This window comes from Fistularia commersonii, chromosome 17 (assembly GCF_037954325.1).
Source record: "Fistularia commersonii isolate RoL2024-O1a breed Wild chromosome 17, RoL_Fcom_v1.0, whole genome shotgun sequence".
NCBI lineage: Eukaryota > Metazoa > Chordata > Actinopteri > Syngnathiformes > Fistulariidae > Fistularia > Fistularia commersonii.
The window spans coordinates 11,529,846-11,554,197 of record NC_141300.1 but is presented as its reverse complement, the minus strand read 5'-3'; the positions used below and the strand labels follow the sequence as shown (position 1 = coordinate 11,554,197).

Here is a 24,352-nt window from a genome sequence, read left to right as displayed (position 1 = left end):
AGGGAGGACCCCCCGCCTGACCTTTGACCTTTGAATAGGGTGAGCAATAAACAGAAACATCACAATATACACAACAGAAATGGAAAAACAGTAACCCCTTGTCCAAATGCGCGCATGGACACACACACACACACACACACAGACACACAATAAGGTAAAGCCTGAACCAGCTAATCACCAAATAAAGCTCGTCACCTCCCCAGAGTGACTCCTCTTTGCGCTAATAGAAGATCTTGGATCCAATTACTCCACAAACACTCCACTCACTTCTGGAAAGGCCTGAAGCTTTGTGTGCATGACGTCAGTGTGACGTCACGGAGGTGACCACACACTGGCCTTCATGCTGCAGCTCGACTAGAACCCAGCAGGAGAGGGTTGAGATGTTTTCTTTCTACTTCCTGGAGGCGGAGCTTAAATTATTACTCAGTCGGCTCCTGCATTCAGTTGCAAGGAAAGATTTATCCCGAGGAACTATTACATATAAGGGGTTACACATGAATGAAAGTACGGCAGTGTAACAGCCTTCACTAATAAACAGATGTAAGAATGCTAAAACTACATCATAATATTATGCTAATAGCATTAGCATCTATGGATTGGCCAGCAGAGGAAACTTTGAAACAAATAATTTGGTTAAAACGAATATGATCATTTAAAAACGGTCACTGGGTCCGATGCTGCAGCTTTAAGACACGCACACGTACACTCCGCCCAGTCTGTTGGCGTGTGTGCGTTTCGGCCTCTGGGAGCCACGCTAAGCCCCTGGTTCCTGTTTATGCAGCGCAGCAGGACAGACCCCGGGGTGTGTGTGTGTGTGTGTGGGGGGGTGGCTTTGGTTGCTAGGTGTCAGTTGTCAGGTGTAGCAGATGGAAACATGAGGTCAGGTGTGTGTTCTCCAGGGTGCGTCATGTTTTTTTGTTTTTTCTTTTTATTAAAAGCCCCTCTGGTTCGATGGGAATGCCAGACACATCGAGAGGTTTTGGAAACCGAAGCAGGATTTGGAACCGGGGATGGAAAACCAAGACACCAGGGGAGCAGAGCTTCTGGAGAGTCAGCTGAAGACCTGAAGCTTCTTGCAGCAGAAGGAAGCAACAGACTAGCTCTCAAACGTGGGTTAAATGGGACGTCACCACAGGGTGTGATGGGCCATGGAGGTGAGCCTGCCTGCTTTTGGACTGTGGGAGAACCCAGAGGAACCCCACACAGACATGAGAACATGGATCCTCCACACAGAAAGGCCTCCTAACCAGGGACCTTCTGGCTGTGAGACGGAGGTGCAAACCGCTGCTTTATGTATTGATAAATAAATTGTGTTTTCAGGGGATCTTCTCCCCTGCTGTGGTGGATCGGCAGAAATGAAGCAAGAACTCGGAGACGGATCAAATCCACTTTATTCCTTTCGTTTTGGTTTTTACAAACAGAAGGCACCTCATTGGATGATTGAATGCGTCGCTTCACATTGACAAGGACTGGGGTGGGGGGGGCTCCCGGTCCAATACACGACCCACCACAGAAACATGGGACCACACACACTCACACAACACACTTTGCGGGTAAAACGGCGTGGAGAAAGCAGCGGTTTCTTTTTCACCCCCCCCCTCAGGCAACCCCCACGCCTCTCCTCAAACATCCATAACCTCGGCGGACCAATCCATCTTCTCCACAGCGAGCGGAAAAGGACTTCCTGCGGCAGACCAGCCGGCCTTCTGATTGACGGTCACACCAGATGGACTCAAACGATGCGTTAGATTAAGCCCCGCCCCCTCACACGACTTCTCACTAACTTCCACATAAAAGGGATTGCCAAGATCAGACGTGACAGGAGAACCGCCGTGATGATGGAGTAGAAAGAGGACGAGTTGTCCCAGGTTTCTGCTCATGTTGGATTAAACACCAGGAAATAGAGCGGCCCTGTTCAGCTCTCAGCGAAGGGACTCTTCCAGAGCCTGTCAGGTGGAGATCTACTGATCCACACCAGCAGTGACCAACTTCTTGAACTTTCTGGATGGAGATTATGGGATTTATCTATTTGGGAGGGGGAGGTTCTGGACAGAGAAGCTGCAGAGGAACGTTCCCATCTCCTCACTCATGAACCCCAGAGCTGGGTTTCAAGGCAAAAAAAAACCAACAAAAAAAAACATGTGTGCTTCTTCATCGCCACAGAAGACACGCACGCACGCACGCACGCACGCATACATGCACGCACAGAGATTGCGTAATGAAGATTAATCGCATGGATCCCCAATAAGCTAATGCTCACCGCTAAAAGCATGCGACCATCAGGCCTCTGACGCGGCCAAAGCGCGGACCTCTGCTTTCGGACTCCTTCTACGGATTTGACTTGCGCTTCCAGCCTCAAAACCTGCTTTGGCATTTTTGTGAGAAACATCGGAACAAGAAAAAACCCGAAGTCAGACTTCAGTAAAAAAACAAACGAGTCAAACAGACTTTTTCACGTGGACATGAAGAGTTTTCCTGTCCTTCCTCCCGATGCTGCTGATCTGTATCACTTTAGCTTTACGAGTCTCCACGCAAACCTTTTTTTTTAAAGGTGCTCGAGTCCTGCGGGAGCAGTCAAGAGATTGGCCTCTGGACCAGTTGAAGGAGAACAAGGACGAGATGTCTGGGTTCCAGACGCTGCCTTTCACCGCACAAACGAGAAGGACCAGGAAAAGTGAAGCCAGGGGGCCTGACTCGTGTTCCTTTTTTAGGTTTGATTCAGTTTCGGAGCAAGAGCCAGGGAGGAGGCCACGCAGAGCTTGGCACGCGCGATTGGTAAACGGCGACCGTGACGTTCTACGACGTTCAGCTCCCGGCAGAACGAGAAGGTCCATGATATGTTAGAGGCGGTGGATTTCGAAATCGTGTTTGAGAGATCACCAGCTTAACATATATACCCAAAACTAACAGACTAACTCACATCATGTCAGTGCGCAGAATGCAAGAAGTTTGCATTAGCTTAGCATAAATGAGATGGAAACATGGCTACTGAAGGAAAACAATCATGCCAGTGAATCACCAGACCGAGCTAATATCTCCAAACAAACGGTGTTCACGTCCTCCGATTCTCGCACCTCGACCAAAACACGCTAGCTTACGTTACAGGTTGCCACGGCGACTGTTGCGACTGACCTTTCCTGTCGGACTAGGCTTTGCTGAACTCGAGCAGCCATCCGAAACATGGTGACGTTGGCATTGCGTGGATAGTTATGGGATGGAGTTTATACGGCAACTCCTCAATGGAAGGGGGGCTACGGAGCATCTCCTCCGCCAGCCAAACGCTGCTATGTGACATAACATTTCCCACAAAAAAAAAAAAAAAAAAAACCTGCTCTCTGGGACGATTCTTCACATACACACACATACACACACCGGGAGATACATAAGCGACTGTCCTTGTGCATGGAAAGTTCAGACGGCGCCCAGACTGATCGGGGAACCTTCTTCCACAGTGGAGCTGTGACTGGCAGGCGGAGGCGGCAGCTTCAGGTGGTGGAGGTGGGGCGATAGAAGTTTGGGGGTCTTGCTTCGCTTCTAGTGAATTCTATGACGCGGGAAAAAAGATCCGGGATATGCGACAGCGTGGGGGGCGACAGACTCGCCGACCTCTTGACGACCAGCAGCCAGATCTTGGTCCTGACACCTCCGACGCCACCCTCCCGCCTCCGCTTCATTATCTCATGGTGGACGAGGCTCGGAAATAGGAGAGGAACTTGAAGCACAGGCTCACCACGAAGTACCAGATGTTCCTCGCCATCTGGGAGCGGGCGATGAAGACGCGCCAGATCAGCACCACCAGGATGGTGTTGAAGGTGTAGCGGATGTTCCTCAGCCTTGAAAACAGACACAGTCGTGAGAAAAGTATCCAGCTGCCGACATACACGTTCACGGCTGCGCCCTGATCACAGAGGAATCTGATCTAGAGTCTCTTTTGGACTTTCCGAGTGCTTTCGGACTAAATGAGTCCAGTAATTGAAGCTACAAGGCTAATTTCATGGAGGGTCACGCTCACAAATAGCAGACTCCACAGCCTCGTCTCTATCCTTCCAAGCTCTGGAGGCTGGGAGCCACTTGAGGCCCGATGGCACACATCACGCTCCTGGTCCAGTTCAGAACACGGAGAACATTAGTCCTTACGCTTTCTTCTCTTTCTAGCTGAGACCAGCAGGGTTGGACGAATGCCTGTCTCCTCAGAGACGACTGACAAAAAGAACACTTCTGCGAAAGCTCATTTGTCCACTTTTGGTCCCTTACATGGTGATCAAACTGTTCATACATTCATTATCTAGAACGATAATTCTGCTCTCCAGGTCGACCGGGTCCTGGAGCAGATCCCTGCTGCCACTGGGCGAGAGGCTGGGTGCATCCTGGGTCACATAAAGAGACATACAACCATTCGCTCTCTCATTCACATGACATGTAGACATGCAATTCATAAATGCCGCGTAGACATATAACCATTCACCCTCTCATTACAGTCATGTAGGCATACCATTCAGCCTGTCATTCACAAGTTGTACAGAGACATCCAACCATTCAGTCTGATATACATGTCATGTAGCCATTCACCCTGTCATTCAAACATCAGAGGCCATTCACCACCAGGGACATTAAACCACCCAGACTGTTGTTTAAGTGATGAATATACAATTCACCCTCTCATTCTCACATCTGGGTCTCCAGTGAACCTCCCGCATGTTTCTGGACTGTGGGAGGAACCCGGATATAAAGCTGGATAAGGCTGGATACAGTATCTGAAATGACGGGGATTACTTTTCCTCCAACTGGAAGATATAATCTGGTAGTTTGCCCAGATTAAAAACAGGCATATTGCTCACTAATGTAAAGGCATACTCGACGGAGGACAGAGGGCTGCAAAGACTTAAACCCCGGGGGGGGGGGGGGGGGGGGGGCTATAAATGGTACATCCGAGAATTATCCGCCACATATGAAAAGAGCGCATGTACTCTATCTGTGAGACATGGGAGGAAAAATCCGTGCGTGACGGAACAGACACGTACTTGTTGAGGTGTTTGCGTGCAGCAGGCAGGCCCGACAGCTCTTCATTCAGGACATACTTCTTGGTGCCCATGCAGTAACTTTCCATGTACTCTGCCCAGTGCAGCTGGCGGACGTCAAAGTTGAACACCTTCAGGTGAAACCGACAACACATTCGTCAGGGGCATGTATAGCCGCTAGCCACTTTCAGGCTAGCTTGTGCCAAATACAATTTAGTCTTCATTTGCGGTCCAAAAACTGCACCTTCTTGTCATCGGGAGTCATGTGGCCCATCAGCATGGCCATGTTTTCAGTGTTCCACACCCAGGAGTGGCTGGTGAAGTACTCCAGCACCATCATGGCTTTGTGGAGACGAGTGATGGTCTTCATCATCCTTGGATGAGTAGAGGGATTGAGTTGTGGGAGAAAGATCGGAAAGGGGGGGGGGGTACTTTGGGAGTATGAGGGTGTCGTGGATGTAAGCAGACACGGTGCAGGTGGAAGAGCAGGAGAAGAGGAAAGGTGCATTCGTAAAGGGCCGCCATTATTGAGACAATGTGATCTCTCAAAGCTCTAAGTCGTTCTGTAAGATTGTCACCGTTGCCAGAATGGATTGGAGTTGGGTTTTTGGAGATATTGCCGTGTTTAAAGATGATACACTGGTTTGTGAATTGCTCGGTTTCGTCTTATGATCTCAACTAGGGTTGGAAACTTAGCTGTCAATCTAATGTGCCGTGAAGAATCTTTCCTCCTTTACTCGATTACTTTGTCCAAGCTCCATTACCTAATTTAGCTCAGTGGTAGAGTGCACGCTTCGCATGTATAAGGGTTCAATCCCCACCATCTCCAATTTGGTTGAAAGCGTCTGCCAAAAGACTGTAATATAATGTTCAATTGTAGCTGCAGCGATTGACATCCAATTTCTGGAAGAAACAAATCCTTTGATTTGTTCATGTCGAGCTTCGGACAATGTAAAAAAGTTAATTGTGAAGACAACTCGGGTGAGTGAAGAGAAATCACAGTTGATGCAAAAATGGCAGTGACCCTTTGCAAGGAGAGCCAGATGGACTCGGAGTCTTCGCTGAGAAAACTAGATTGCTTGGTTATTATCCGGGTGGCATGTTTGAACACTGCTGGAGAATGAGAAGACTCAGACTCCCTCTGTTAAAAGACGACGGGTTTGGATGTGACAAACATGCACTGAGGCTGAGTTAATCACTACTTACAGCCGGAATGCCAGACAGCTAAAAAGCCAAATTCATTTCAGACATCCAAACAAGGGGGTGAAATGTATTGTGATGGCTCACTTGTCATGGCAAAACCTTTCGGGCCTGGAATAACGAGAGTGGCAGGAACATATGGACACCAACCAACACAGGTTACACCCCATTATACAACAATTTCAACCACTCTGAAAACAAACAAAACAACACCCAAAAGTATTTCCCACAAAATTAGACTGTTTGTGGCAGGAATGAAATGGAATATTATCTCTGTCCACTAACAGGTTGTTTTGTTTTATTGTAAAGTATACCTCTTGCCATGGGCAGTTTAACTGAGGTAATGTGTCTGCTTCACTGATTCATTCTTGTGAGGCGATGTCATAATGCATGACAGAAGAGCACAGATTACATGTAGCGCTGGATTCAGCAGGGTCTCCTGGGGTGATGCGTCGTTAAGGTAACGCTGCAGTGACATCGGGTTGGAAGGGTAGGCTAAATGAGGCAGGTTCTGAACTCTCCTCACACTTGGGTGCAGTGGCTCGGAGTCATTAGCAGCCAGGAACATACATGGGGGGAGTCCTGGCTATGACCTGTTTTGCTCGAGCCACACTGCAGATGAACAACTCTTGAGATACATGACCATTGATCAACACCCAAAAAGCGGATTGACTTAGTTGACTGTGGGACTGCACCTCATACAAAGATCCTGGGAGACGTTTGACCTGGGAGCCAGTCATGGTTTATCAAACTTGCCTCTTGACAGTAGCCAAGCAAGTGCAGGTTCCGCAGACAGTGGTGCTGTTCTGTATGCTTCTAGGAGTTCTCTAAGGGCTCGTCAGCAAATTCAAAAAAACGTCACATGCTTATTAAACATCAGCCTGAATGACTAGTAAAATCACTTGTTCAAACACGAAAAACAAAACAAAGATCGGCAGCATTGCTGCTGTTTGATGTGTCTAATGACGGTAAATTGTCTCAACTTCTAGAGGGCGGTTCCAAAAGTGCTTTACACTTGATAGCATTCTCCAAAACACACATGCAAGGCACTAACCGCGCCATCTGGAGCAACTTGGGATTCAGTGTCTTGCCTGGTGACACTTTGACATGGGGGACAGGAGAAGTCGGGAAAGGAACTGCCAACCTCCTGATTGATGCTATGAGTATTGAGCTCTACATTGTCAAAACAAAATCATGATTTTAGGCCAGTCTACACTACTACAACTACTACTACTCTACGACTGAGGTCACACCTCAGGGTGTCTCTAGATTCTTTGACTCAGGGCTAGTTTCGGCAGATCCCGACACATCTTTATTGCTGTTTTCTGGTTTGAGTGTTTTCAACAAGTGTGCCACTGTGAGCCTCATCCCAGATTGCCAGTGTTTAGTATGAGTAGGCCTGCCACAAACAGCCCGATTTAGGAGAAACACTGCAACACTGTGCCCGCCCCCGCGATGACTGTACCATGTTTTCCCTTGAAAACATGGTCTTATTAAGCCTCAGCATAATTTTGGACATCCAGTAGAGGCACTTGTTTCCATTCAGCCTCAAACTCAATTCCCAACCTCCCACACTACCAGCCAGAAACAGCACAGCAAACTCCCCTTGGAGAGGGCGGGAGGGAAGGGGTGGGAAATATGCAAGGGCCTGTCTGCCCGGGGGAGGGAGGGGGGGGGGGGGAGAGGAAAGGGTCAAGGGTCATGTGCAACCTTACCGGGGCTTGCGGCCTGTGAGCCTGAGATAGGCGTCATAGAGCAGGGCTGGAAGTGTGTGGCTCACAGCCGTCCAGCACTGATTAGTAAAAGGGTTGGAGCGCAGATTGACATTGGGCCTTCTGAAGGCCTGCTCTAAAGGATTGGTCTTGAAGGTCATGTTTATACAGTTTTCTGTGGGAGAGACACGACAGGACAAGGGGGACACAGAGACGACCAGATGAACAACGTGAGCGGCTCCTCGTCCTGTGGAAGGAGCGTTACGTCATCGCGACGATGACCGAGGACAGAGTCAGGCCGCCTGACTCGTATTTGACGAGTCGGCAGATGGCGGTCTGTTAGGGTACCATAAGCAACCATACTGGTTCCTACCAGATCAGCCAATGCCAGGTTTAGTTCAGTCTTCATCCAGGTTTCACATCCGACGGTCGTGTGTTGGTTGGACCAATCACACAAACGGGATGGCACAATCTGACCTGGAAGTTCCAATTAAGAAGCTAAGACAACAATTTCAGACCCCCGAGGTACTCTGATAGCCTGCAGACATGTTCAGCGTGGCTTCGAATCAAAACGGGATGTTTTAGGCGCATGATTTCAAACTGGCTCCACAGTGATGTCTCAGCGCTGTGGATTTCAGCACATCGATAAAGTCATGGCCCAAGTGAAGAGGGGCTTGACAGTGGCTAATTTGATTCACCTAGCTGAACATAGTAAAGGCAACTGGACAGACTTTAAGGAAAACGACAGAGAGGGTGGTTCTAGAGGGTGACATGATTGGTTTACTGTGCTCGAAAGAAACTATCTTTCTAAATCACCAGCTCGCGGAGTTACCAATGCCGTTCTTCTTACCTTAGCAACCCAATCGGGCTGGTGAGTTCTGGACCCAAAAAATCTGCCAGCTTGCAAACGACAGTGTGGACAGAGATGGTTTGACTTCAGGGTCACTTTGGTTCTGCCTGCAGCCAAACTGAATCTACATCACGCTGGGATCAGCTGTTCTTTGAAAATCAGTGAGATGTCAACACTGTTTTCATGTGAGACTTCCTGGTGTGCCCAAACAAGGCTTCCATCCTCTCAAGAAAAGCAAAGCAAGACTGTGCTGCCGCAACCACAAATATCAATTGGGATGGCTGCAATCACTTCAATTTCCCCCTGAGCCATGTGCTTATGGATCCAGGGGAAACATGGGGTAAAACAAAGATCCACCACAGTCCATTTGTCAGCCGGACTAACAGCCATTGTTCCGGGATGCCCAGAAACCCATTAGACAGTGTTAGCAACTAGACATAAAGAGTGCAATATCCAGCTCGACCCTCTGGATCTCACACCCTTTACCTCTCAGCTAAATGGCACACAAGCATCAAACACATCAGCATGACAGCTACGAGAAGACGTTAGGTTTCTACGCGGAGAAAAGTTAAGCAGCAGCGGTGTGTGTTTCTGTGTGTGTGTGTGTTTATGAGTGTCTGTGTACGGGGTCGGAGGTTTGGAGTTTCAAAACAGCAGAGGCGTGGCTCGTGTGAGGCGGCGAAAGTCGAGTTACCTGGGCTCTCGTCCAATCAGCCTGAGGTACAGGTCGTACAGGAAGGCTGGAGCCTTGTGGCTCACAGCGATCCAGTATTGATTGATTAGGTGATTGGATGTAAGATTAACATTTGGTCGGCGGAAAGCCTGCTCGAGCGGGTTCCTCTTGAACGTGGATATTACATGGTACTCTAAGAAACAGAATCATCGACAAGCACCACGTGTTAGCTCTTAAGCTTCTTTTCTATCCCAACCTTCTTCTGGAAAAACACATTTAAAATGAGAGCCTACTGAACACGCAGAGGCGAGGATTTTTACTTAACAGACCGTAAACCTGGCTTTTCTCCAAACGTAAAACTTATCACTAAATCAAATAAATCGCCCTTCCCTGATATTACCTGCAAAGGAGATACCGACATTAGTGTTGTTTGCCTAGTGGGAACACACGATCAGGACAATTGGTGAATGGTGCAACGTTGAAGACAAAGGCTTACCAACTTCTCCCCAGTGAAAGGGGTTTATCCCGCCAGTGGTGCAGTTGTACACCAGGATGGATTTGGGCCTAGAATGAAACAAAAGGGTGCTGCCACAAATATGTGCTGGGAAGAAGATTCACAGAACATAGGCCCTCTTTTTGGATCTAACCTGTTGCTGCTCTGCGAGCCAGAGTACCAGGCGGCGGCCAACGTCGCATTGATGACCACGTCTACGGGAACCAGGTCGGCCACGGCGTCATTGGACGCCCTCATGGTGCGGAGGATCCCCTTCCCAGCCTGGGGGTCAACACATCGTAACGACAGGGGAATTTTAAAAAAGTCTTGAAAACATTTGAAGGTTTTGCCAACTCTCCGACGTATCAGGAGCGGAGACAGAAAAAGCGATGGGACTGAAATAGCATTGAAATAGCAATGAAAACATTGCATGGTGGGGAAAAAAATTGCTGAAGGAATCTAGTTGAAGTCTTGTAAATAGTGACCCTGTAAGATTCAGTCTTTGTAAAATCGCAGTCTGAGACGAAAAACTCTGAAAACTAGTCTTTAGATGTGAGCAGGTGTGCAATGATAGTTTTGAGATGAGATGAGAACAACTTTATTAATCCCAAAGGAAATTGTTTTCAACTGGTCTTTGTCTAAAACTTTCTCAAAGTGTTCCGATGGGTGGGTAGCCAAACACAAATTAAAGGGGAGACTTGTCTGGCGCTTTGGTTGTATAAATCTTTGCACAATCTGTGACTTATGCCGTAACATTTGGGGAATAGCTGTAGGAAGTCATGCTAGGTCAATTATAGGAAGCTAACTGCTGTCCTGGTTCCATTACAGTGACAACAGTATTTATTTAGTTCAAACACTGTAGCCCAGAGGCATTACGTTTAAATTGTTTCACACGCATAGGAATTGAATATTCTAAGATACATAAAATATTCACATCAACGGAACAATTTATTGAGTCACTCCAAATGTTTGATTATGTCTGTTATCACTAACCCTTATCTGTGAGAGGCTCCAAAATGTATCATCACATCTCCCATCACCCATAATATTTCTAGTAACATCTAGTAGTGGGTGTCGATTTCCACATTGCTTCAGGAAACAGGTTTTAATCACCTGCTGAAAACAAACATTATTCTTTCGTATTGCCCCCCCCCCGGTGAGATAAGATGCAATTTCTTCTGGTGCTTGGTAAATATTGACATTATCCCCAAACCAGGTCAAACCAGTTTTATTTTGATACTGGAGCAAATGTGGTGGGGTGATACGGCGGGGAGGGGTTTAATATCACGGTCAGAAAAGGTCCCAGTAAATGGGCGTGGCTTATGAGCACTGCCAACCACCAGGGGCTAATATGAGGCCTTTTCTGCTCAAAAGCACGGGTCAGTGGTCGTAAAGATTTAAACAATACACTGCCACGCACTTGGGGACTGAATTTGACATTTAAAATTCTCCGATCTGTCACCTGGGCGCGCCCTGTATAATAATACCTTTACTTCTTACCGCGATAAATATTCCGCTGGGTCCGTTGAAATTGTCAATCCACCCCTGAAAGAGTCAGAAGAAAACGTTACTGGCTGGATTCCTGACGGACAGACATGGCGGGCTTTTAAGTCACTTTGTTCACGGGTTTGAACATGTCTGAGGATTAGGAGATGACATATGGACGGACCGGAAAAGGCTCCTTCCAGCTGGCCCCAACAATGGAGGGTCTCACGATGGCCACGTTCAGGTCTCCGGCCTCCTGCTGCACCAGATACTCAGCCAAGGCCTTTGTGAAAGTGTAGGTGTTGGGTCGCTGCCCGATCAGCCTGGGGGTCAGCACAGAGACCAGGTCCTCATCCATCCAGCTGGTGACAATGAAAAAACAAACAAAAAAAAACAATTAATCTCCTGTTGATTAAATTATTCAGTGAGGTAAACTACAACAGAGACTCGAGCATGCATGAATGCATACAAGCTCAAATTTCATCCCTCTTAACTCTGCACCGTTTGTTATTTCAAAACGGCGTAGACGGAAACGGTAATTCAATAGAGGGCATGGGACGAGATCGCTGGGGTTCCATTTAAGCCGTCGCTCGGGCTTTGCTGCGGTTGGAGACGTGGGGCAGGGTATCGAAACAAGATTAGCTTTTGAATGCGGTATTGTGCACCTGCATTTGAGATGCCATCTGCAAATGCATGGTCTTCAGTATCTTTGCTACCTGGGTGGCGCTACCTTTTTATTATTGTTTATTGTTGACGGGGGAATCACAGGTGATTAGCTCACCAAGGATTCCTCTGTCTTCCCTCTGGTAAGCGCACCTCTTGGGTTACTATGGCAGCCAAACACCTGCGCAGCTGATGCAACAGGCTCTTAAAGGGCATCTGAGCTTAACTTCTTATTAGTCTATCACTGTTGGGCCTGAAACACACCCATTAGTTCGCGAAGGGCCTCAGGACAAGCTTTGACCGATGCCTGGGCTGATGGCGAGGGGGGGGGGGGGGCCTTTTCGTGACTTAAAAAACAGATTCGTGGGTTAGATAATGAAAATCCTCTCCACTGGGATTTCTGCTCTTCAACACTCATCCCTCAAAAGTCTTTCTTCTGTCCATATTTTCCATCCTGTTAATCCAACTTTAGATCCACAAACAGTGAGAGGCGCCTGATGGCTCACTAATCTGGTTCAGACAACCAAGCAGTCTGGCGCTTCAATGGCCACTGTATCCTGCATTACGGTATCAATAAATACTGAATCATGTGTAGGGTTGATTTAATTTATTGTCTTTCCAAAGGGGCAGCACTCTTCATATTTATTGCATGTTTTGCTATTAATCCTAAAGGCTATACCACCACAAAGCATATGCATTGGTGAGGCCACAACGTGTATCGCCTGACTCTTCCTGCTGCATGTGGGGACATACCTCTAGATACACTACACTACATCATGTCAGTTTGAACACAAAACTCAAAACTGTTATTTGCGTCTGGGTGTGCAAGACACCTGAATTGACCCCTTTCCCAGCCTCTCAGAGTGGCTCATCATCTACCTTTTTTTGACTTATTATGCCTTGATGTCAAAGGGCAGGGCAGTGGTCTCCACTAGTAGAAAGCTTTCAGACCTCGCGGTCTCAAATCGCTTTCCACTGGATTGCATTCACCCTTTCACACGAAGATGGCGCCAAGGTTGAAGTCTGCGGTGTTGTCATGCCAAAAGGAGTTGAAGGGAAGGTGATGTTTGATGTGCCAATCAATAGCTGTGGGCGCAACCCGGCTCTTTTGGACTTCCTGGCTGACTGAGAACACAACGGGACTGTCGGTGCACAAATGCCAAACCTGGCACAAGAAAGTGGCTTTCAGATTTGAGATGGTGTGGTAATCCCCAAGAATGTTCGCTCAGTGTGTGCTCCACATGTTTAGTACACAAGGCCTTGGATCTCCTGTTTCAAACCCCAGCCCCACAACAGCAGCAGCGTGAGCCATGGTGACTATCACCTTGGCGGCAGACACTACTGATCTTGATATAGTATGTGCGTCAGCTTTGTTAACAGGTTTCTGAGGCCACATATATGGTTCTACGGTTTCATTCTTTGTTCGGGTCCCTTTGATTCGTCAACTTCTCAATCACAATGGTCCAATTAGATTATCACGGCTGATGATGCAGATGTACCGGCACGAACCGTGCCTCTAAGCGAGGACTTTGCAATAGAGCTCTGAAAGCTGTGAGTTTGAGTATAGATCCATTCAAACATTTCCTTCTTGCATTGGACCTGGCTTAAGTTTAGAGAACATCATCTCAAACCCCACCAACTGCACTCCACTTCAAGGGCCACAGCCAGACCAGACTCGCAGACCTTGTCTGGTCTTGCTATTGCTCACCTGCCTGGGTGCCACGGCACATTTCAGTCCAACAATCATATGCAAATCTGAATCCTGAGACAACCGACAGAGTTGGGTGGTGCCCACCGCGCCACTAATGCTCAGGTGTGGATTTCATCCAGGAAGGAGCCTTTGCTTTGTTTGAATACTGTGTAAAAAAAGTCATTGGAATGCAGTTTGTAAACACTGGTCAAGAAAATACACTTTTAAACTAAAAGATGCGACAGTCCTGTTGACACTGTCATGTAGCGTCACTAGATGTCTCCTCATTACAACTACAGTCTAGTGAGAGCAACCATCCTGTGCATACAAACAAAGGACTTGGAATGACATCATTCAGTCACAAAGTACAGACCTACATACTGCAGCCTGGACTCATGATTGGTCAATGTATGGTCAAGATATACCTGGGAGAAAAATAAAACTACAAATCATTGTCCCCACCTGATGATGCCAATTTGTTATATTTTGGGCCTCAGCCAATGGAACACATTTTGATTTTTTTTTTTTTGCTCTAAATGAATAACATAAGGTCCTCTCCATCCAGGGTATTATTACAATAATCTGGCCAAAGAAGCACCACCTTACACCCTGAAGACTGACCCCCTGTTCACCGCCACTCCCACATACAGTTTGTAGACTTCCCACTCACTCCAGTGTGTCGATGAGTTTGCGGTAGTCCACCGGCGGGGGGTAGACCACCTCCTCGATGAGCTGCCGGTCACAGTTGGCATAGGCTGTGGACACGTGGATGAAGATCTCCAGGTGCTTCATCTTGTGCGCCAGAGCCAACATCTTCTGGGTGGCCAAGACATTCAGCTGCATTGCATCTCTGTTGGCCAATAAAGGACATTTCCCATGAAAATCAGTCCCAAATGTCGAGCACGGTCCAGGGAGCTCATGCCAACCAGTGCGAGGACTTATTCCAAAAAGTCCCCGAGAACTTGAGCAAACTTCCCTTTCTGTGACTGTATGATGAACATTTTAGGACATTTTTGGAATGCTCTGGACTTCGGGACAAAGTGACTTTTTCTTCAAGTTCACTTTCACCTTGTTACATTTCTGCTAATAATTCAAACTTCAATCAGAAAATGAATCCAATGTAAATTAATGTTTTGTGGCTGTTTTAACTAAAATCAAGAGTTATAATCTTTGAGATCAAATATGCTTCAATTCTTGTCCACCTCAAGCACATCTGACCAACTGTCTTGTCTTAAGTCGTTTTAAGGTGACCGAAATGTGGCATCGACAACACGACCGGTTGCCCAGAAGTACAAAAGCTGAGAACTCACTTCAGAGGCTCGTTGAAGCGAATGGTGGCAGCGCAGTGGAAGACGATGTGGATGTTTTCCGCAAGCATGTTCTGATCATCTTTACTGAGATCCAGGTCAGGCAGCGTCAGGTCACTGTTCACGGCAAAGATCTTCTTTGCAAAGCAGGGTTGCTCCTCCTGTAGCCTCTCAAACAGCTGGTGGGGAATGAAGTCAGACTCATCAAAAACAGTGTCCTTGTTGTGGAATCTCAGGGACTGCGCCGTTGTTTCTCTCAGATTCCACCAATGCTTAGTACACATGACTTGTGGGCAAGGACTATGAGGACTTCCAGTGCAGGAGTGCTACACCTGCATTTCTTGGAAATACTGAAATGTCAAGGCCAGAAAGAAATTCGCTCTTGTTCTGGCAGCCCCAGGAATCGGAACATAGCTCTGGCTTCTCACGGAGTATGTGGAGGCCTCAGTGGTCAAAATACATCACCCTGGGTGAATTCCAGAGATGTCATGGAGCGTATTCAGCACAACTCTGCTTCACTTAACAGCAACAAAAAAAAAGTCAATGAGGGATTTCAAGCCTAGGTGGTTGAACACATACCTTACAGTTTACCATGTCAGTGACTCGGGCCTGAGGACTCTGGCCTGCTTTGGGCCGAACCATCGCGTAAGCGGCCTTGACTCCTGGGCAGGATCTGAGCAGCTTCTCCAGTAGGACCTGCAACGAAGGCACTATTTAGAGAAACCAAATGCCAACTAGGGTAGAGAGAAGTCAGTTAATAACCATTATATTGCACTTTAGGAGGAAGGGCAACGTGTACTTCCTCTGAATGTAAGCTAACAACTAAGCTGTCATTTACATTGACTGTCCTTGTTTTAGTTTCAATCAAACTGTATGTACTGCGGCAGCATTGAAGAAGACACCTTTGTGAAATTTTGCCACGGGCACTGAATTAAAAGAAGGTTTGTTCAGTTAACGTTTGAAAGCTAACAATAGCAGCTTACTTTCTGACTAGCTTGCAGCATATGCTTATCGTTACTAGACTCCAGTAATCAGTTTGCCTAAATAACATGGACATCTGGCCCGAAATAATTTAGTTAGCATTAGCCTTCAAGCTAAAAATAACATCAATGAAACTCAGTGGGCAACATTGTTGTAACTTTTACGTTAGCTTGATTGCATATATGTTGAATATAAGGTCATTATTAACACTGGATATAAATATTAAACCCACACTGATAGTTTGCCCATCTACCCAAAAGTCCACGTGTCCTTTACATCTGGGATTCTGCTCCAATTGGGCGCAGGGATCGCTAAAGCTAATCGTGGCAGTACAGGATTTCTGCACTTGCGAGTTTGAAACTGCCACGTTGTTGAAGTCATCGAGCACAGACACACACTGCTGGCTACTGTCCAATCACAGCTATTGTACCTTCCCCATGAAGCCCGTTGCTCCAGTGATCAGCACATTTTTCCCTGCATAGTATTCTGGGATGTCCATGGTGTCGTCTGCCGTCCTGGTTACCGAGCTCCTTTAAAACACAACACTGCACTGCTCCACCTGCATGGAGCACACACACACACACACACACACACACACATATAAGCACACACAGAATGAAAACTTGATACACAGACACTGTAATTGTTCGCATAAATGACCTAAATATCTACCTCATTTGAAAATAATGACATCAAACCTGAAAATGTTACCTTTCAAAGTGGCAATTTAAACCTTTGATAAGACACATTATTGTACCAGAGGGTGTTAGCATATATCCATATAATGATTGTAGTAGTGGCAGCAGTGGGTGCTGAACTGAAGGCCTTTCTAGGCGCCCATCCTATCAGGGACACACCCACACGGACACGGAGTTTGCAAACCAATGGGTGCCCAGGATCCACACCTCACAATGTCAGGAGGTTTATTTGTTGGATGCAACGAAACAGGGATACTGGTTTTGGCCAGCTTCTTGTGATGTTGGACATTCACGAGTCTTCTTTCCCTTTGGGCTGCTCCCTTCAGGAGTCGCAACAGCAAATCATCTTGCTCCATCCAATCTTCTCCTCTTCAGCCTCTTTTCTCCATCCATAAATCCCCTCTCTTGGTCTTCTCTGGACCTCCTACCTGGCAGCTCCAACCTCAGCATTATTCTCCCCAGACCTTCAATAACCGTGTCCATGCCCAAACCATCTCAGTCTGACTATCTCCAGAATATCTGTCGGTGCTGTCCCTCTGATGGACTCGCTCCTGATCCTATTCCTCCTACTCACTCCCAAACAGAACCTCTACATTATCTCTGGTGCATCCAGCTCTGCCTCCTGTCAGCGCAGAAATAGTAAAACAAACATCATGGCTGCTCTCACCATCTTCTACACCTTCCATTCTGACGGATATCTCTAACCTCTGGCAGTTGTCTCCACCCGTTCCAACCTGCTTGAACACGTTTCTTGACCCCTTCTCAACATTCTCCCTTGCTTTGGACACAGTCATGAGCCTACAGCAAACTTTTAGCACAAAAGTTTCCTGGTAGAAACTTTTTGAGACATTTTCCTTCAAAAAGACTTCTGGGTTGCTCCTGCCAACATCAAAAGTCCTCTCAAACAAGCCAAGACAGTACTTCACAATGACATTTTCAGCTCTGATGGCATACAAGAAACCCTAAGAGGTCCAGTGAGGAGATTGATTCATGGTTGTTCAGGTGAATCTTGATGTTCCTTCTAGAATGGTACCTCCAATTTTAATCAGGAAGCACTCTTACCAAGCTCCAACACATCAGCGTCGCCTTTTACAACTCAGATTACTGAAGATGGCAATGTTAGAGATTGTTTCGAAAAGGAAAAGGCCTGAAGCTCAGCAGGTGAAATGGTCAGTGACCATGTGATGAGTCCAGGCAGTAAAAAGTAATGATTCACAAAATGGCACAACAAGGAGTGTGGGTATGCAAGGAGTACACGGACACAGTCTCAGTTTCATCTTTACCTACGGCTTACATAGCAGCAAAGCCAAAACAACAATTAAACACACACGTCCATACTCTAACCACCACTTTACCTGACAGGGAAACACCCTGCAGTCTATATAGGGAGGGTTTCAAACACGAATGAATCAGAGGGAAAATTGTTAATCATTTCCCACCTGCGGTGAAAATTTACCTCCAGAGGTTGTGGATGAACCTCGAAGTGTGTTTGCCGGCCGCCCTGGCCAAACCGGTCCTGCAGCTTCTCAGACCGATGGGCTCCACCACGTTGATAGGCAAACAGTGTGTTTACGAACAAGCAGTGTGAGAGTAATAGAAACAAGAGAGACACTAGCTGGAAACACTCACAAGTGTATCCAATTTATAAAGAGAACTGGATAAAGAATCAGAAAGGTATCCCAGTGCTCACCATTACCAAGATAGTCTACCCTGCTTACTGCTGCGCTTGCACCACTGGGCCGGTTGGTGCATTTGTTGCTTCAATTTCTGTTTGATCCCGCATGTTGAAAATGGTTAGAAACCAAATATTCTACAAAAGAGGCCATATTCTTCGAGAAAATCTGCTTTTGTACGACTGCGTTCTTTTTCCCGAAGTATCAAAAGGGTACAACTGTTGCACTAATATGTCAAATTTTTGTCCAAAAGTCAAGATGTACCGTACAACATACAGATACTTTCTTCAGGGGGGTTTACCCCCACCCCATTCTGATAAAACCCGGGGAGAAACCACTTGGCTCCTTGGTACAAAGCCACCACAAAGCCGGATGTGGCAAGGCCTGCAACACATCACGGACTATAAGCCCACCCCCAGCATCGGCATCACTGCAGACAACCTGTGAGAACCCCAACCACAACACAAAGGTGAGTCACACACACGATGAGACCGCCGACCCCTCCTCTCACTCCTCCTCTAACCCAAAAGTATCATCAGACCTGATATGCTGAGAGCTCAGAAGGATCAAAACCTGCAAGCACCGGACCAGACAACAGCCCAGGGTGTGCCCTCAGAGCTTGTGGCAGCTTGTGAGCTGGCTGAGGTTCTTACCGCCATCTTCAACCTCTTCCTCAGCCAGAGCACCGTCCCCACCTGCTTCAAGAGCACGTTGTCCCCCACCTGCCTGAATGACTACAGGCCAGTAGCACTCACTCAGATCATCATGAAGTGCTTTGAGAGACTGGTCCTGACCCACATTCAGAACGAGATCCCGGAAACCCTAGACCCACTGCAATTCACATACCAGCCCAACAGGTCCACCTCAGATGCTATAGCCGCCACCCTTCACTACTCCCTCTACCACCTAGAAAACAAAGACTCCTACATCAGGATGCTCTCTGTGGACTACAGCTCTGTATTCAACACGGTCATACCCCTCAAACTCACACACAAAATGTTCACCCTTGGCCTGCACCCCATCCATTGTGACTGGCTCCTGGACTTCCTGACTGGCAGACCCCATTCTGTCAGGACAGGTAACAGGACCCCAGCCAGCATCATCATGGGGACAGGCACTCCTCAGAGATGTGTCCTCAGCCCCATCCTATACACCCTGTTCACCCATGACTGTTCCGCCTCCCATGAGGACATAATCATTCTGAAGTTTGCAGACAACGCCGCAGTGATTGGACGCATCACCGGCGAAGATGAAACGACCTACAGGATGGAGGTGGCCAGTCTGGTGAAGTGGTGTGAGGGCAACAACCTCATCCTCAACAAGACCAAGGAGATGATAGTGGACATGAGGAAGGAGAGAAGACCTCATCAGCCACTGCACAGGGGACACGGGTTTCTACACTGCACATATTGCAATAAATACTTTGTATCTTAATCTTGAATATCATAGCGATTGTTGAGCTTGAAACAACAAACAGGAGCCTTGTTCACAGAGAAAGTAGAACTCTAACTTTCAAAACTTGTAAAATCAGCAAGAAGCTGTCCAACAGTTAGCAAAGAAAAAAATAACCAATTATCAGTGTCGTACTGCCTGAAAATCAGAGTGGCTAAAAATAGCCAAGGAGTTTCAGGGCCACTGAAGTGTCCAATTAATCTTTAGGGAGAAGTTAATCGAGTCCAGTTGGCTAAAGAAGGGTTCTCTGTGATAAGACTACTTCATGCTGCACCTCTGGTTCCATTTGTCCACAGCAGCATGGATTCCAGGTTCATGAATGACAGACAGGGTCTAAGCGAAGACCAGACAGCCGGAAGAAACCAGAGCCCCCCCCCTCGGGTGGTGCTAATAAACGCAGCTTTCCCTTTGGTGACTCTTGATCCCAGTACAGATGGGCTGTTGCTACAGTGCCACCAGGAGAGGCCCAAACAAGCACTTTCATTCAGCTGAGTTATGCTGTCAGGTCGCTGACAAGCCTCTCCATCACCGCCGGATCCCGAGGCCACATGAAACTATTCAGATTAACCCTTAGATAGGCATTGAAGCCACCTGTCAGCGGTTCATGACGTTCCACCCTGGCGCACTGAACAGTCTGATCCTACTTGTACAAGCTTGTCTCTTTGGTATTGATGGATGACTTCTTGCCGCAACCTTTGTCGCAGAAGACCAAAGAGACTCTGTGGAAAACTGATCCCGTACATTCTCCCTCAATAATTGATCACCAGAATCGCAGGGTTGGACACAAGAGGCGGAGTTTGAGCTGGGCAAACTGCATCCAAATAAAGTTTCCCTTAAACTGAAGAAAAATATCCTTAACGCTTTTTACAGCTGCTCTCTGACAGTAACGCTCCTAGAACTTCCCAGCTCAAATCTGATCCTAGGAACTTACCTCCTCCAGGAGAGCCATTTAGTTTTGCATTCCCAAAGGCTGTAAAAGACCAGAGTGTGACGTGCACCTAAAGTCCATGCTGAAAAACAAGCCACCGGGAAGAAGACAACGATATGGACAACATGGAGGTGGAAGTTACCTCAGCATTTATGTTCTGCATGCCAGAAATAATAGTCATGGACTGCACAGAAGAATCCCGCTACTTGCTAGCTCTGGACCTGTAAGACCCGCTTCAGAGTAGGAGCTAAAATGGTTCCAGGACCTGCTGAAGGACCTGCTGAATGCAGACCTACTGAATGCAGAAATGGACCGGTTCCTGAAAAGGTTCAAGGAACTGCAAAAAGTTCTGACAGCGCAAAAGGAGCTTTGGTAAAAAACTTTTTCTGGGTTTGCACATTTGAGTGAAATTTTAAAAAGCATCCACTCAAAAGTTTTTGGGTGTAAACTGTCAAACCCTGGTTCACTGAACGCCACCAGACTGTGAACCAAAGTTGGGTGATAAGCAACTACAACAATCTTTGAGACGCAGAGGTCAGAGTCTCTCTTCCTAGAAACCATCAAATCATGATGGAACAGCCCGCAGGGCCGGAGGCTTGGCCTCCATCCACGCCCACAGAGAGCTTCTTGGCATCATATGACCTGGGTTCAAGCTTGCAGGCCCAAGAAGAAAACTAGAGTTCCTCCGCAAACGTTCGCCGTGGCCCTTGGCGGCCTCACAGATCTTTACATAATCTTGCCTTGACTCTCCAAATATCATCAGATCTTCATGGTCCTCGTTTTCAGGGGACCAAAAACTTGAGCCATACCTGTAGATCCACCCGAAGGACGTGTCCATCCGCCCCCAGCTCTCTGAATGCATCCATGATAAATGGTCTCAACCAAAGCTGCTCCTCCAGAGATTCTTTTCCCCACAGACTCCCTTTTCTTGGAAACAATAATCTGCTTCACGAGTCGGACGAAACGTAACTAATGTCATGAGACCGTGAGCTGGCGGGGTCGCTCGTGGATCTCCATCTGCACACACCGCTTCTGATCGGTGGAGAAACAGCCTCTGGTCCGGTTCCAGGCAGCAGCCAATCAAATCTCAGAAAAAAGGTCCCATGCGCAAAAAGTATGCAACGTGGAATCAGTCCAAATAAAAAATAAACATCACGCTAAGATCATGAAGTGTTTCATTATCGATAACACTTATCCTGCACTCGGGGTCAGTGCCGATCGCAGCTTTAACTGGCCACATATGAAGACATACAAGCATTCACCCACTCATTTGTCACAAAGACATACAAGTCTGGACCCTCATTCACAGCATAGAGACTAACAATTTATTCATTCATAGATATGCACATGTGTGTGGACTGTGTGAGGAATCTTGGAGAACACTAAGGAACCCCCACGCAGACACGTGGAGAACATAGAGACTCCACGCAGAAAGCGCCCCCCCCGTGGGAATTCAACCGGGGACCTTTTCGCTGTGAAAAGGAATATCACAAAACGACCCGGAGTGGGTTTCCAGTAAAGAAAACAACGATAAACTGATACTTTCTAGACAAAAAGTTTCAAAGCGGTTAAAACCCTGCTTGAACGAGATCTTTCCAGGCAGACGTGGAGACCAAACATCTGAACATGGAGGTTCCGCAGCGGCGGAACGCGGAGGAACCTCACGCCCGGAGAGAGGCGTCACACACCGGACCCGTGATTCTCCTGACAGCCGGTGGGAGAAGAAAAAAAAAAGTGTTTCCCGAACACACACACACACACACACACACACACACACACACACACACACACACACAGTTAGTCAGTATTAAACGGGGAGGGAGGGGGTCTAAAGTGTGAGAGTGTGTGTCCCTCCGAGCAACTACACAACTTCACGACGCGGTACAACTTAGACGCCGCCGCCGCCGTCGCATCCCACATCTCTTTCCTGGCCGCCGGTTCCGCGCCTCCTCATCCGCCTTCCGGTTTCACGTCTCGACCCCCACGGCCGTTACGTACCCGAAGTGTCGTCGTCGTCGGCGGCGGCGGCGGCTCTTCTTCCCCCCCCCGGTTCTTCTTCCAAGATTCCGGTACGCGACGTCGTGAGTCCCCGCGAACACACACCGACTGACTGCCCGGGGCGGCGGAGGGGACCGGAGGGGGGGGGCGTATAACGAGTCGCCGTGACGTCACCGGACAACGGTCCCCGGCAGAGAGGAGGACGAAGAGGTCTCACTCCCGCTCGGATCCGCACACCGAAGGGCGAGGAAAATCGACCCCCTCCCCTGTGATGGTGGGTCACGTGATTCGAACCGGAAGTTGTTTTTTCACACAGCTAATTCTAAGACTTTGAAAATACCTGTGTAAACACTAACATCTCACAGCAGCCAGACGGGTTTTTAAAGTTTAAAGCTAGATTTAAAGCTGGTGCCAGGTTTCCCTGTTTCCTTCATCTATTGGTTATTAATTTACAGTGACGTACGGCAAAGACTTGTGATAATATCAAACACATTTGATATCGTCATAAGCCCCAAGATGATGCACAGATGAGCTACAACGGCGCTAAGACTGGAAGGCTACCGGCTTACACCAAAGGGCCGACATGACGGGAGCGTGCTGCTACTCTTGAGATTTCTTTCCGACTCCCAGTTTTGAGTCTGCGACTGGAAAATCATGCTATATAGTGCACAACATTGTTCACATGCCTCCTCTCATTGTGCTCCTGTGTACTTGGTTTATACTTGTAATGCTAATACTTGTGTTATACTATCCGCATTGACCGTGAGACAATAAACGCTTTGCATCCTTGAATCCTGAATAACACGCATACTATATCATGAATTGGAATTCAATGACAAATTCATCCATTCATCTTTTCCTTCATCATCTACACTGCTTATCCTGTGCTCCTTGGGCCAATGGTGGGGTGCACCCAAGACCAGTTGATCACAGGGCCACGTATGGAGACACAATCATTCACCCTCTCATTCACGTGTCATACAGACATTCAACCATTCATAACTTGTATAAAGCCATTAAACCGTTCACTCTCTCATTCAACCTGCACATAGAGACATGCAACCATTCACTCATTCAGATGGAGTCTCAATATGTGACTGTAGAATTGAACATGGAGACTCTACGTAGAAAGGCCGGCAGTCAGAACTGATCTTCTACTTTCTCTGCAAGGGGGAAGTGCTAACCACTGCGCCACAATACTGCCCGCATAACAGATGAAATGAAATAAAATGGATACTGCATGAAAAAATCAGCAGTGAATGAACATTAATTAAACACGTGTGAATATAAAAGTTCATCCCCTGGACAATTAGCAGAAAGAAGACATGAAATGATCAACTTACTTTTAGAGAAGATAAATAATCAACTGATGACTTGGGGTCCAGTGGTTTTGGTTTCTGTCTTAAAAAAAAAAGATTCAAAATGGTTGAGACAGAGACAACCACATGACACATGGGGACATTTTGAAACCAGACAGAAAAAAAGAGGAATACAAACAAGCAGCCTTTGACCTTGTAAAACCAAGCATTCG

General features: G+C 47.3%; 1 protein-coding gene across 2 annotated transcripts; it reads right to left on the bottom strand.

Annotated features, from left to right (window-relative positions):
* Positions 1–1,373: 1,373 nt before the first annotated feature.
* On the bottom strand, positions 1,374–24,261 carry far1 (fatty acyl CoA reductase 1). Of its 2 annotated transcripts, none has more exons than XM_086163049.1 (13): positions 24,165–24,261; positions 16,503–16,631; positions 15,671–15,787; positions 15,095–15,270; positions 14,455–14,634; positions 11,616–11,793; positions 11,447–11,491; positions 10,101–10,228; positions 9,950–10,017; positions 9,475–9,646; positions 5,263–5,392; positions 5,022–5,149; positions 1,374–3,833 (listed from the first exon to the last, which is right to left on the bottom strand). In XM_086163049.1, exons 2-13 carry the CDS (start codon positions 16,569–16,571, stop codon positions 3,674–3,676), a joined length of 1,551 nt encoding a protein of 516 aa, XP_086019175.1. In that variant the 5' UTR covers positions 16,572–16,631; positions 24,165–24,261; the 3' UTR covers positions 1,374–3,673. The 2 variants fall into 2 exon arrangements, with proteins under 2 accessions (XP_086019175.1, XP_086019174.1); XM_086163048.1 differs by lacking the exon at positions 24,165–24,261 and adding an exon at positions 22,822–22,952.
* Positions 24,262–24,352: the final 91 nt, after the last annotated feature.